Source organism: Lupinus angustifolius, chromosome LG04 (assembly GCF_001865875.1).
Source record: "Lupinus angustifolius cultivar Tanjil chromosome LG04, LupAngTanjil_v1.0, whole genome shotgun sequence".
Lineage (NCBI taxonomy): Eukaryota > Viridiplantae > Streptophyta > Magnoliopsida > Fabales > Fabaceae > Lupinus > Lupinus angustifolius.
This window is the reverse complement of record NC_032012.1, coordinates 12,279,505-12,292,215: the sequence shown is the minus strand read 5'-3', so window position 1 is coordinate 12,292,215 and position 12,711 is coordinate 12,279,505. Positions and strand designations below refer to the sequence as shown.

Genomic DNA, 12,711 nt, shown 5'->3' with positions numbered 1-12,711 from the left:
ACCTTGAACTTGGCAAAGACTTCTGACTTATGCTTCAGAAAATATACTCAGACCTTGTGAGAAAAGTCAAAAACGAAGGTAACAAAATACCTAGAACCTCCTACGGATGTTTCCTAAGTGGAGACCCATACATCAGTGTGGATATAGTCTAGAATGCCCTGAGTCCTGTGTTGGCCAGCCTTGAAACTAACTCGTGTCTGTTTCCCAAGCACACAAATCTAGCTTACATTTGTTGACTCCCTTCAACAGTCCTCTTTTGCATAGTTCTGTCATGCCACACACACTCATGTGTCCCAAACGCATGTGCCATAATTTTGTAGCACCATGGTCTGAATCTACTGAGATCTCTTCAGCCACTCCAGCAACTCCACCTATGTTCTCATTAACAACTTGTACATCAACAGTTACTAGTTCTTCTCTCAAGCATCAGTTCTCTAAAGTTGGACATCAATAGTTTTAGAATCAACGTATCAGGCAGAAACTGGTTTTCCTTCAAACGTTGTGTCAGATTCTCTGGCTGGATATCAATATGTTGTTATTGAGGATCAATCTAGGGCTCCTCATACAGGGAGAGGACGTGGAAATTATTCTGGACGTGGCAGGGGGTATCGTTCAGAACGTGGCCGAAGTGCTGTTCGTTGTCAGCTTTATAATAAACCTGGTCATGAAGCCTTGCAGTGCTGGTACTGGTTTGATCTGATAATGCAATCACAGGATCCTGCTTCTCCGATTCAGTATGCATCCCCGACTCAGGTTGTGCATCCTGCCTATGGAAATAATATTCCCTTACACTTTCAGCAACACAGTTCAGGACCCTATGGAAATAATGTTCCTCCTATGTCACATTTGGGATATCGTCAGCCCTCTGTTTTAGGGTCGACTCCTATGTCACCTGCTCAGTCTTACTGTGACTCTTTTCATCCTGCACAGGGGCAGCCTAGCCCTCTGCATCATTTGGTTGCTATGGACCCACAAACTTACAATTCTCAGTTGTGGTATCTTGATTCTGGAGCCGCACATCACATTACTGCTGATTCGTCGAATTTGATGCACTCTGGCCTATCCGGATCTGACAACATTTTTATGTGTAATGGTTCTAGTGCACCTATTAAAGGTATTGGTACGACAGAGTTTCAATCTCCTTACAACCCCTCACATGTTCTTACACTTAAAAATTTACTTCTAATTCCTTCTATAACCAAGAACCTTGTTAGTGTTAGTCAATTTGCCAAAGACAACTCTGCTTATTTTAAATTTCATTCTCATTATTGCTCTGTTAAATCTCAGGTTGATGGTACCTTACTTCTAGAGGGCACTCTCGGTCCTGAAGGGTTATACGTCTTCACCAATCTCCGACTACCTATCTCACTGTCATCCTCGGTTTCTAGCCATGATAGTTCTAATGTACCATCGTGTTGTAATTTTTCTGTTTCTCCTACATATACAAACTCTAGGATGACACTTTGTATTTGTTATGGCATTCTCGGTTAGGTCATCCAAATAGAGAAGTTGTACAACATATTTTAAAACAATGTCAACTTCCTCTCGTAAATAAAAACGATACTGTTTTTTGTAGTGCTTGTGCTTTAGGTAAATCACACCGTTTACCTTCAAGACCTTCACACACAGTTTATTCCACTCCTTTTGAGTTGGTGTTTATAGATCTTTGGGGACCTTCTCCGGTTGCATCTGTTTCTGGGTTCAAATACTATATGTCCATTGTTGATTCTTGCACTAGATACACTTAGTTTTTTCTCCTCAAGCAAAAGTCTGAAGCTCATAGTATTTTTAAACAATTCCACACTATGATTGAAGTTCAGTTTAAGGGAGTCTTAAAGTCTGTCCAGACTGATTGGGGTGGGGAGTTTTGTCCTTTTGCCTCTCTTTTGAAAACTCTCGGTATTCATCATAGAATTATTTGTCTTCATACTCATCATCAAAATGGGGTGGTCGAAAGGAAACATAGGCATATTGTAGAAATAGGGTTGACTTTGCTTGCCCAAGCGTCTCTTCCTTTACAATATTGGGAGTATGCTTTTGACACCGCTATCTATCTTATAAATAGAATTCTCAGTTAGTCTATCAAGGGTGAAGTTCCTTACGCATGTCTTTATAAATCCCATCTTGACTACACTTTCCTAAAAGTCTTTGGTTGTGCCTGTTTTCCTTGCTTAATACCTTATGCCAAACACAAACTGCAGTATAGGTCAGAAAATGTACTTTTCTAGGGTATTCTTCACATCACAAAGGGTATAAATGTCTTTCTTCTAAGGGTAGAATGTATGTTTCTCGTGATGTTATCTTCAACGAGGCCAAGTTTCCTTACACTGTTTATTCCACTCCCACATCCGACTACAAGTCTAGTAGTAGTGTGTGTATCCCTCTCTCGGTGGTGTCTCAACCTTCTTCTCTAAATACCTTACCTCTTTTCTCTACTTCAGCCACTACTTCCCACCCTGTTACATCCTCTACTACTCCTTCTCACCAGTCTCTCAGTCCATCCTCATCCCCGTGTGTGTCTCCACCTTCGTTGGTTCTTGGTCCTAGTCAGGTGTTGCCTGTTAATTCTCACCCAATGCTTACAAGGTCAAAAATTGTTCACTCTAGGACTGTATCTTCTCCTAGTGCTCTTACTGCCTATGTTGAATCGAAAACAGCAAAGATTGCCTTATCTCTTCCTGAGTTGAGAAATGCTATGGAAACATAATTTGATGCTTTAATGAAAAATGACACTTGGAATTTGGTTCCTCTACCTGAGGATAGAGAAGCTATTGGGTGCAAGTGGGTGTTCAAGGTAAAAGAAAATCCTGATGGTACCATTAATAAATACAAAGCACGGCTGGTTGCTAAGGGGTTTCATCAAAAACCTGGGTTTGACTACAATGAGACATTTTCTCCCGTTGTAAGACCAGTCTCTGTGAGGGTTGTGTTAACCTTAGCTCTTACCTATGGATGGGATGTTCAATAAATTGATGTCAATAATGCTTTTCTTAATGGAGTTCTTGAGGAGGTTGTTTACTGCAACAACTAGAGGGGTTCAAGTCCTCAGATAGTACTTTAGTTTGCAAGTTGAACAAGGCTATCTATGGCCTCAAACAAGCTCTTAGTGCCTGGTTTGATAAACTGACAGGAACTCTCTTATCCTTTGGTTTCAGAAAGTGCAGATGTGATCACTCTCTATTTCTCTTGACTACTTCTACACACAAATTATTTGTGTTGTGCTATGTTGATGATATCATAATCACGGGTACTTCTTCGGCTTTGATTAAGCAACTTATTGAAAAGATGAATCTTGCCTTTGCTCTTAAAGATGTTGGTGCTTTGGATTATTTTTTGGGCATTGAAATTCAAAAACTTAGGAATGGGTCTCTCCTTCTTACTCAATCCAAATACATTAAAGACTTGTTACAAAAAAATTCATATGGATAATATGAAGAGTCTACCTACTCCTATGGTTGGAGGATGCAAGCTTACTAGGCATGGGAGCAATTTCTTAGAGGATGGTAAATTGTATCGGTCTCTTGCTAGGGCTTTACAATACATCACTATTAATCAGACTAGAGATTTCCTACAGTATCAGTAAGGTGTGTCAGTTTCTTTCACAACCTCAAGAGTAACACTAGAAAACTTTAAAGAGGATTTTACGGTATATCCACGGAACTATTACTCATGATCTATTATTAAGACCGACATCTCCTCATCGTCCTTTCTCTCTCTACACTTACTGTGATGCAGATTGAGCCTCTGACCTGATGACCGAAAATCTACTTCTGGGGCATGTGTTTATCTAGGCCCCAATTTGGTTTCCTGGTGGTCAAAAAAATAAGAATGGGTTGCTCGGTCCACAGCTGAAGCCGAATATCGCAGTTTAACTCTTGCTGTTAGTGAGATGATCTGGATCCAGAGTCTTCTTCAAGAATTACAATTGAAGACCTCTGTTCCAGTTGCTTACTGTGATAATATGAGCACCGTCTTACTTTCCATAAATCCTGTTCTACACTCCAGAACCAAACATATTGAGCTTGATCTGTTTTGGGTCAGAGAAAGAGTTGTTAGCAAACAGTTACTTGTTGAGCATGTTTCCTCTGAGCATCAAGTTGCAGATATTCTCACTAAACCACTCTCTACTTCCAGATTTCTTTTTCTTCGAGATAAGCTCCATGTGACTGATCTAGGTGATGCTCAACATGATAATGGTGGCTCCAAATTTAGGGGGGAATATTATAGTAGTTCAGTTTTAGTATAACTACTTTATGTACTTGCTTTGCAACTGTTTTTACTTAATTTATCTAGTCTCTTTTTTCTGATTCTATCCTTAATGTATCTGGCCTCTATGTCTGTCCGGATACATTACTATTCTCTCTCTCTGCTCTTATAAATATAGAGCATGTACTCATTGCTTAACAATTCAATTCAATAATACAAAACAGATTCCCTTTCCTATTCTTCGCTACCTCTCTTCTTTTCCCTCTTCTCTCTCTTTACGGTTTACATAACTCTTCTTCTCCTTCATCACCAAATTCTAACAATAGGAATTTGGCAAAGAACACAATAATATTATTGTTTTGTCCTCATCATCAACTTTCACATCAAGTTTCTACAAGTCATTGATCACTTGATTAAAATTGTTTAGATATTGTTGTAAATCAGCACCTTCCTACATCTTCAGGCCATAGAGTCTTTGTTTCAAATACAAGTTATTTGTTAGAGACTTGGACATGAACCACTTCTCTAATGTCTCTCATACCTCTATTGGTGATGTCAATCCATAACATGATACATCACCTCATCTGATAGATAGAGTCGTATGGTTCTCGCAACCTTCTCCTTCAACTCTTCCCAATCCAGTTGATCCATACCCTCTGGTTTATTCTCACACAGCGCTTTTGATAGACCTTGTTGAGCCAACACATCCTTAACCTTCCTTTGCAACAATCCGAAATTACCAGTTCCATCGAACTTCCCCACCTCGAATTTGGCACCTGGGTTAAGAGCGCTCTGATAACAATTGTTGGGAATAAGCGAACAATCAAATAGTAAAAAGTATAGAGACAAGAGAATAACATAAGAGATTTGGTAATGAGGTTCGGCTAATTGTGCCTATGTCCCTGAGTTGAGCAGCTAACACTATATATTATTAGAGAATAAGAATTAATGTTTAACTATTCTTCTCCTTGTTACATTAGGTTTACATAACATAAATATATAGCCCTCTACCCCAACCCATTTACATCAGCCCAAGCCTATAACTTGTATTGCTGTTATCTAGAGATATGAGTATGAGTCATTGCACAACATTCCTATTGACAATCATTTCGATGGTTCCATTTTCCCATTGGTGAATCATATTAGTAGTGAATTCTTTTGCATTGACAATCATTCTGATGATTGCGTAAGCATGTTCTTAGTTTTTGTACAAGGTAGTTAAGCTTGAGTATAACTTTTGCCATGGATAATTAAGTTTTGTTGCTTTATGACATTTGAAGATTGCCTTAGACTACATCTAGCATAGCTATCACCATCTTCATTACAGATTTCACATTTTACAACACCTTTCCAATGATAATTGTGGAGCCCACATAACTATTTTTGGTTCTTTTTCCTTTTTAAGGAATTTTTTGTAATAAGCTTAAAACTTTAGCTTGAGGGGGAGTGTTAGAATATATGAAAATATTTTAAAATATCTTAATTTATCTTATAGAGAATATTTAGATATCGAAAGAATATAATGATTATATCTTAGATTTATTTAGAGTATCTTAAAAAATCTCTTAAGATTGAGATTATGTTATCTTATCTTTTGTGATATGTTTCCTTATTTAATTAGGAGTCTGGATTAATATAAATAATTGTTAGTGTTATGTCTTTTGAATTACATCACCATTCACTATATTATCAATACCATTTACTATTTTGAGCATTCTTTTTTCTCTTTCTATACCTAAACCTTATAATTTCAACAATAGTTATAATATGTTCTTCTAGCCATGCCTTCAGCTTGCCCAATTGTTCTATTATTCTTGTCATACAAATGGTGGCTTTTTTCCTTTGTTTTGTACTTTTTCTCTGTCATCTGGCAGGGGGTGTTGGTATATGCTAAATTTCTCATTGCTCATAAAATGATGTCTGAACAGGTGGGTTGAGGAGTATCAGATTGATGGGTTTAGGTTCCATTCTGTTTCATCTATGATATACAGTCACAATGGTTTTGCTACTTTTACTGGTGACTTGGAGGAGTAAGGCCTTTTCCAAACTTTATTGCTATTATGCATAAATGCTATTTTTAAAAAAATTGCTATTTTGCTTCTTTTAATGCTATTGCTATTATGCATTTTAGTTCTATGACAGGCTCCCTAAGGTTTTCTGTGCCATTTTCAGTTTTTCTATTTGTTTCTCCTTATTATACAACTTAAATTTTGCAGTTTCATGTCAACTGAGTTGCTCTAGTTAGATGGTTTTTCAAAAATCGAAATACAAAGACATTGAAAGTTTGTATAGATACTAATGCTAGTTTTCATTCAGGTACTGCAACCAATATGTCGACAAGGATGCACTGTTATATCTTATCTTAGCCAATGAGATACTACATTTTTTTTACCCAAATATTATCACAATAGCAGAAGATGTAAGTATTTGTTATTTCATATAGTTGGATACTTTTGCACATAGCACTTGGTGAAAAGTACACAGAAAATGTCAATTTGGTCAATTATTGCAAAGTTGAACTATGTAAATGTATCCGTACTTCTAGCTGGTCCATTGTGCATTTAGTAAAATGGAAGATTGCAAAGCCAAACATTGGATTTTGGCCTTTGTGACATGTGTCATGGCTTCTTCTAAGTCCTGAAAGCACTCCCAGGGCCGGAATACACATGTTTCTCCTCTTTTCTGATCACTATTGCCCTATGGGCTATGGCGACCCTTTTCTGACCACCTCAGCCCTTGCCCATCCAGATCCCACAACTACGGTGGATGTTTGGCCACACATTGTTTGGGTTGTAATCATATTTTTGGTCACTTTTGGTTGATCACCGTGTTCATGCATCTTCACATTCTTTGGGGTCGTTATCTCTGGGTCATTTTGACTCTTCTAATGCTAGCTCGGCATTCAGGTTGAGAATGGAATAATAATGTCTCACCTTATACAGTTATACTTTAATAATGGTGTTTGTCATGTTCTTTTTCCACTAATGGATGATACTAGTGGCTTTTCTTCTCATTGGTATTAGATTCGATAATGATTCCTCTCTCGTAGATGAATCATATCGGTGATCATTGCGATGATGACTTATGTTGGTTATGACTCACCAGCTTGGTCTGTCCTAGATATTCTGGCTCTGACTCTTTGTTCTGAATGCATTGTCCGTCTCTATCCTAGAAGCAGCTGCTAGTACCTAGCCACTATGACACCATTTAACATGTTATCATATAATGTTTGATGCGTTGTAGTTTTTTGTTTCATTTTCTTTTACTGTAGTCAATTGTAACAAGCTCATCCCCTAGAGTGAGCTCAATTGGTTAAGCTGTGGGACATGGAATATGAGTATCCAAATTCAAATCTGTGGAAGTTCATTCTGTCCCCCTCCCTTCAAAAAAAAATGTTTGCCTATCAAAATAAAATATTTGTAACAAGCTCAAGTTTAGGAAGTTTTAGCTTGAGAGGTAGTATTGAAATATGTAGAAAATATATGATAATATTTTTATTGCATCTTTATCCCAAATGATTGCTTAGAATCTAATTTCTATTTGTATCACTTGATTTGTTTTCTTATTTAATCAGGACTTGAAGTCTTTTGTTAATATAGATAAGACTGATGAGTTTGTCTCTTGTATCATATATCAATATCAATATCAATCACATATTATTCTTTGTCTTTATTCTCTCTTTTGCTTTTTCCCTAGGTAGTGAAAAGTCATTATTTGACATGGTTATGGTCAAACTTATGTTAAAGAGGGCACATTCACAAATTCTGAAGGATTTGGTTATGTGAAGAAGCCCTGAAATGGTTAAGACTTGACAGAATGAAAACAAATTCATGACTTTCACCAACAACCCAAGACCACTTTACGTCCCTACAACAATTTTATTGGACATTTATCTTAAAGACCCTTTCCTTGTGACCTTATTTATATCCTACTGTTTCTTCATATATTTTCATACATTCCTGTACCACTCGCCTGACTGTTATTTTCGGCTCGATATGCATAGTTTGTTTTATAACAGTAATACATTGCTCTTTGTCTAATGTTGTATCTATTGTTCTTCAGGCAACATTTTATCCTGGATTATGTGAGCCAATTTCTCAAGGTGGATTGGGCTTTGATTATTATGTAAACCTTTCTGTGTCTGAGATGTGGTCAACTTTTCTTGAGAGTGTCCCTGATAACGAATGGAGTATGACTAAGGTTGAACTGAATTCTAATTTATCATTGCATTAATAAATATGATGATCTGGCTGATTCCGTTAGTCTTTTATGCAACCTTTTTTTCGTAGTACTATAATATCGTTATTGTTGCTGTGCATCTCATGCTGCAGATTGTTAACACATTAGTTTCAAATAGAGAATATGCTGATAAGATGCTTACATATGCTGAAAATTATAACCAGGTAATGTACCTGTTTAATTTCTAGAAGAACTGTGGACTTTGTTTTTTGGTTGTAGTTTTTAATCTTTTCATTTTCTCTTATCATGCTGCTAGTCCATATCTAGAAGGCGGTCATTTGCCGAAATATTGTTTGGTGAACTAGATGAGCATTCACACCACTATAAGGAATCTTTTATGAGGGGATCTTCATTGCATAAAGTATGCTGCTAACTATTTTCCTTTGTTTTCCTATTTAGATAACATGTAACTTGTAAGATGACTTTTCCTATAACTTGTACTATGCTTTATCGATTTTCTTGGCTATTGGTCTAGATGATCAGATTGATCACATTAACAATTGGTGGTCGTGCCTATCTGAACTTCATGGGCAACGAATTTGGGCATCCAAAGGTGACGACTTCTCCTATTAAATATGCAAGACTTTCTTGTTTGTGACTGATAATGTTTTTCCTGTGCCAGGGAGTGGAGTTTCCAGCATCAAGCAACAACTTCTCATATTCGCTTGCTAATCGCCAGTGGGATCTTTTGGCAAAAGAAGTGAACCATGATTTGTTTTCCTTTGATAAGGTGACAATCTATTCCCTTGGTATAAAATTTGTGTTCATGCTTACAAGTTTTTGTTCTTTTTATAAATATGCTTACAAGTTATTACTTATAATTGGGATATTGCACTGTGCACAATTCATGAATACGTTGATTCATATGGTGTTTGTTAATAATTATTTATTACTTGTTCCTAACAGTAGACTATGGACTGCTAGCAGATTGTTGAATTCAGTCTTAACTATGTTAATCATATTTGACTTGAAGATGCCTTTGAGATTCAGAATTTCAGACTAAGTGATTAAAATACTAAGCAATGTAATTGCATTTCTTCTTCTTTTCAGGACATGATGAAGCTTGATAAAAAAGAGAGAGTGCTCTCGCGTGGTTTTCCAAATGTTCACCATGTGAATGACAATTCAATGGTACATTTAGTTTTTTTTATCTTGTCAATTTCATTCCTCCTTCATGAATCTCGGTAGCTAATTATCCTCTTCATTAGTTTCTGGCACATTGCATGTCCTTTTCTTCATTTGTCTATGGGTCTCTGTGAATCGTTCTCTCTGTTTATATTTACAAGCCTCTATGATATAAATCTGTTATATGTTTTAGGGTGTAAATGATATGCCACACAAACTGTTGTCAACTATTATGTGTAGTTAAACTAGATAATTCCATTATTTACAGGTCATATCTTACATCAGAGGGCCCCTTCTGTTCATTTTCAATTTTCATCCAACAGATTCTTATGATAGTTACGCCATAGGTGTAGAAGAAGCTGGGGAGTATCAAGTAAGTGTCGGTTCGTCTTGAGATTTGTAACGTGTATTCGTTATTATTCCTTCTTTTTTTCGGTGCATTGATATCTTTGCTTTTGATTATCTGGTCAAAAGGCATATGTATGGTGAAAAAGGTGTCCTAGATGCCTGCTTTAATGTAGAAGGCAAAGCTTTTTAAATGTTCATGTTTAGGCTCGGCAAATAGGATATCTAATTTTGTCCCGACACGTTTTGATGGAACAGATTATTCTGAACACGGATGAAATAAAATATGGAGGTCAGGGGAGCATTAAAGAAGACCAGTATCTTCAAAGAACTGTCAGCAGAAGGTATATGCTTCTTGAATCTCTTCCTTTATTTCATCTTTTATTTATTTTTATCGTGTCATTTTTTTGTATCTTTGATGTTGGCAATATATGTATTGACAGGGTTGATGGACTTCGAACCTGCTTAGAGGTCCCACTGCCTAGCAGAACTGCTCAGGTTGATAATTTTGTTGAAGCTATTACATTTCAGTTTATTTCATAACTACCTAGTTCTACATTGCTATATTCTCGTGGTAAAGAGCTTAATCCAAGTCGCTAGGAGGTTGGTTCTCCTTAAGCAAGATCTCGAGTCTTGTGAACGGACAAAATAAGCACTGGGAGTGCTTTGCCCTCTTATGGGTCTTTCTGGCTCAACTTAGATTAGTTGCAATCCGATATGATTTACAGACACCGATGGTTTCGGATTGGAAAAAAAGAGAGGGAAAAGTAAAAGAATCTAGCCAAAGTCAGATTTTCTAGAGCACCTGATTTATTGCATACTTTCATTGGAAATTTACACAAAAATAGTGCAGAAGGGTTTAATTAAGACGTTAACCGATTTTGTTAAACTCCACACTTTGGTGGAAATAAATTGTCCACATTTTGTTGTATGCACTCATACCAGCACCATTATGGAACTTCTTGAGGTCAGTTTGTTATCCCAATTGAAATTGTGAGTGAAAATTGACTTTTCCATACAAATCTATGCAGAACTCTTTCTTCTAGTCCAAATTATTAAAATCTATTTGTTTCTATAGAAGTAAATCCAACCATATACCATTACCCACTTCAAAAAATTTCTATTATCACATCCAAATATTTTATACAGATTTTTAAGTATAGTTTAGTCTTTGTATTGACTTTATACTTTTCAGGTTTACAAGTTAAGGCGGATTTTGAGAATATGAGACAATGCTGCATCTGCCGAGTAATTTAAGCCAGAACCTGGTCACTTTATTTTCATACGCGGGACAATGTAACCGAAAAACCAGAAGGAAAGGTGCATAATGTCCTCAACATACCATTACCTACCTGTTAGTTATTGATATCACAAGCAGCAGCAAGCAGTGGCATTTGCAGCAGTACCTTAAGCATCAAGTATTTTAGTTGGAGTTCATTTAGTTAGTTGTAACCATTTGTGTTAATTTTGCTAACTTATATTTACTTAGAAGCTTCATGTCATGTAATATATAAAGGCAATGTGTACTTGTAATTAGCATCGATTGAAAGTGCAATGGAATACACAAATTACTCTTCCTATGCCTCATTCTTTCTTCTTCAAAGAATTGCCCAATATTGTTGCTAATTTCTCATTAGATAGTGACTACACTGAACATGACTTGTGACACTACTACTAGCAAGTATCATGCTGATGACACTTTAGAAAGATATAAAGTCAAGCTTGTTGCCATGGGATACACACAAATGGAAAGAGTGAATCACTTTGATACTTTTGTCCTTGCATCAGCAGCATCTAAATAATGGTTGTTAGGAGAATTGGATGTAATCAATCTTCTTACACGAGGATCTAGATGAAGAAGTTTACATGATTCCACCACTGGGGTTGCCTCTTGTTGATTCTAAACAGGTTTGAAAGCTCCACAAGTCGTTGTATGGGCTTAAGCAAAATAGCAGGTAGTGGAACATAATTCTTTCTTTTACTCTATTATCTTTGGGTTACTCTCATTTCATACTTGATCAAGCTCTCCTTAATAAATCTTCCTCACACTCCTTCACAACAATATTTGTGAATGTAGATGATGTGTATCCCACTATGTTAATGTCATTGATGACATTTATTACAACATACGCTTTCATTTCTCATTTTTACCTATACCTCTTCAATTTTATTCTCCATGTTTCTTCTTCACATGCATTCTCTTTTTTTTTTTCTTTCTTCTTTCTTACCTATATACCTCTTCAATTTTCTTCTTCAATTGCAGACCCTTTCATTTCTTCTTCAATTGCAGACCCTTTCATTTCTTCTCTCTTACCTATACCTCTTCAAAACAAACGAATCCTACATTTATGAAGATTCAAGGTATCTATGGCACTACATGCTCTACTTATATACATTGAGAATTATGCTTGTACACCATTTTGATCTTTATACCTCACTATCAAATTTCAAACAAAATAATTGATTAAAACATTTTATTCCTACTAAATAATTTATTTATTATTAAATAGGGAAATTAATAGTCAAAGAGTCTATATTAGTTGATAACCATTTTCTTACTTCCATAAATAATATAGGTGATATAAATTATCGTAATTTATTAAAACATTTTCATTTCTCTTTTTATAGTGATAAATTGACACATGTTTAAAAATAAGACGGTGTCCTCTATTAATGGATACATTAAAGAAAATATTTGACATTTTTAAAATTCAAAAGTCTAGGAATTATACCAATGATATTATTGATTTTTATGTGTACAATTTGAAAATTCAAATTGGTTAAAAAACTGGTTTC

At 36.0% G+C, this 12,711-nt stretch overlaps 1 protein-coding gene across 2 annotated transcripts in view; it reads left to right on the top strand.

The window, feature by feature from the left end:
• LOC109345891 (1,4-alpha-glucan-branching enzyme 3, chloroplastic/amyloplastic) overlaps positions 1 to 11,495 on the top strand; it is a 40,020-nt gene extending 28,525 nt beyond the window's left edge. For both annotated transcript variants that reach the window (XM_019585147.1, XM_019585146.1), the window contains 12 exons: positions 6,135 to 6,236; positions 6,523 to 6,625; positions 8,269 to 8,406; positions 8,538 to 8,609; positions 8,702 to 8,806; positions 8,921 to 8,998; positions 9,068 to 9,175; positions 9,496 to 9,576; positions 9,839 to 9,943; positions 10,174 to 10,259; positions 10,359 to 10,413; positions 11,111 to 11,495. In XM_019585147.1, coding sequence (XP_019440692.1) covers positions 6,135 to 6,236; positions 6,523 to 6,625; positions 8,269 to 8,406; positions 8,538 to 8,609; positions 8,702 to 8,806; positions 8,921 to 8,998; positions 9,068 to 9,175; positions 9,496 to 9,576; positions 9,839 to 9,943; positions 10,174 to 10,259; positions 10,359 to 10,413; positions 11,111 to 11,143 — 1,066 coding nt within the window. In that variant the 3' untranslated portion in view covers positions 11,144 to 11,495. The remainder of the gene's footprint in view (positions 1 to 6,134; positions 6,237 to 6,522; positions 6,626 to 8,268; positions 8,407 to 8,537; positions 8,610 to 8,701; positions 8,807 to 8,920; positions 8,999 to 9,067; positions 9,176 to 9,495; positions 9,577 to 9,838; positions 9,944 to 10,173; positions 10,260 to 10,358; positions 10,414 to 11,110) is intronic.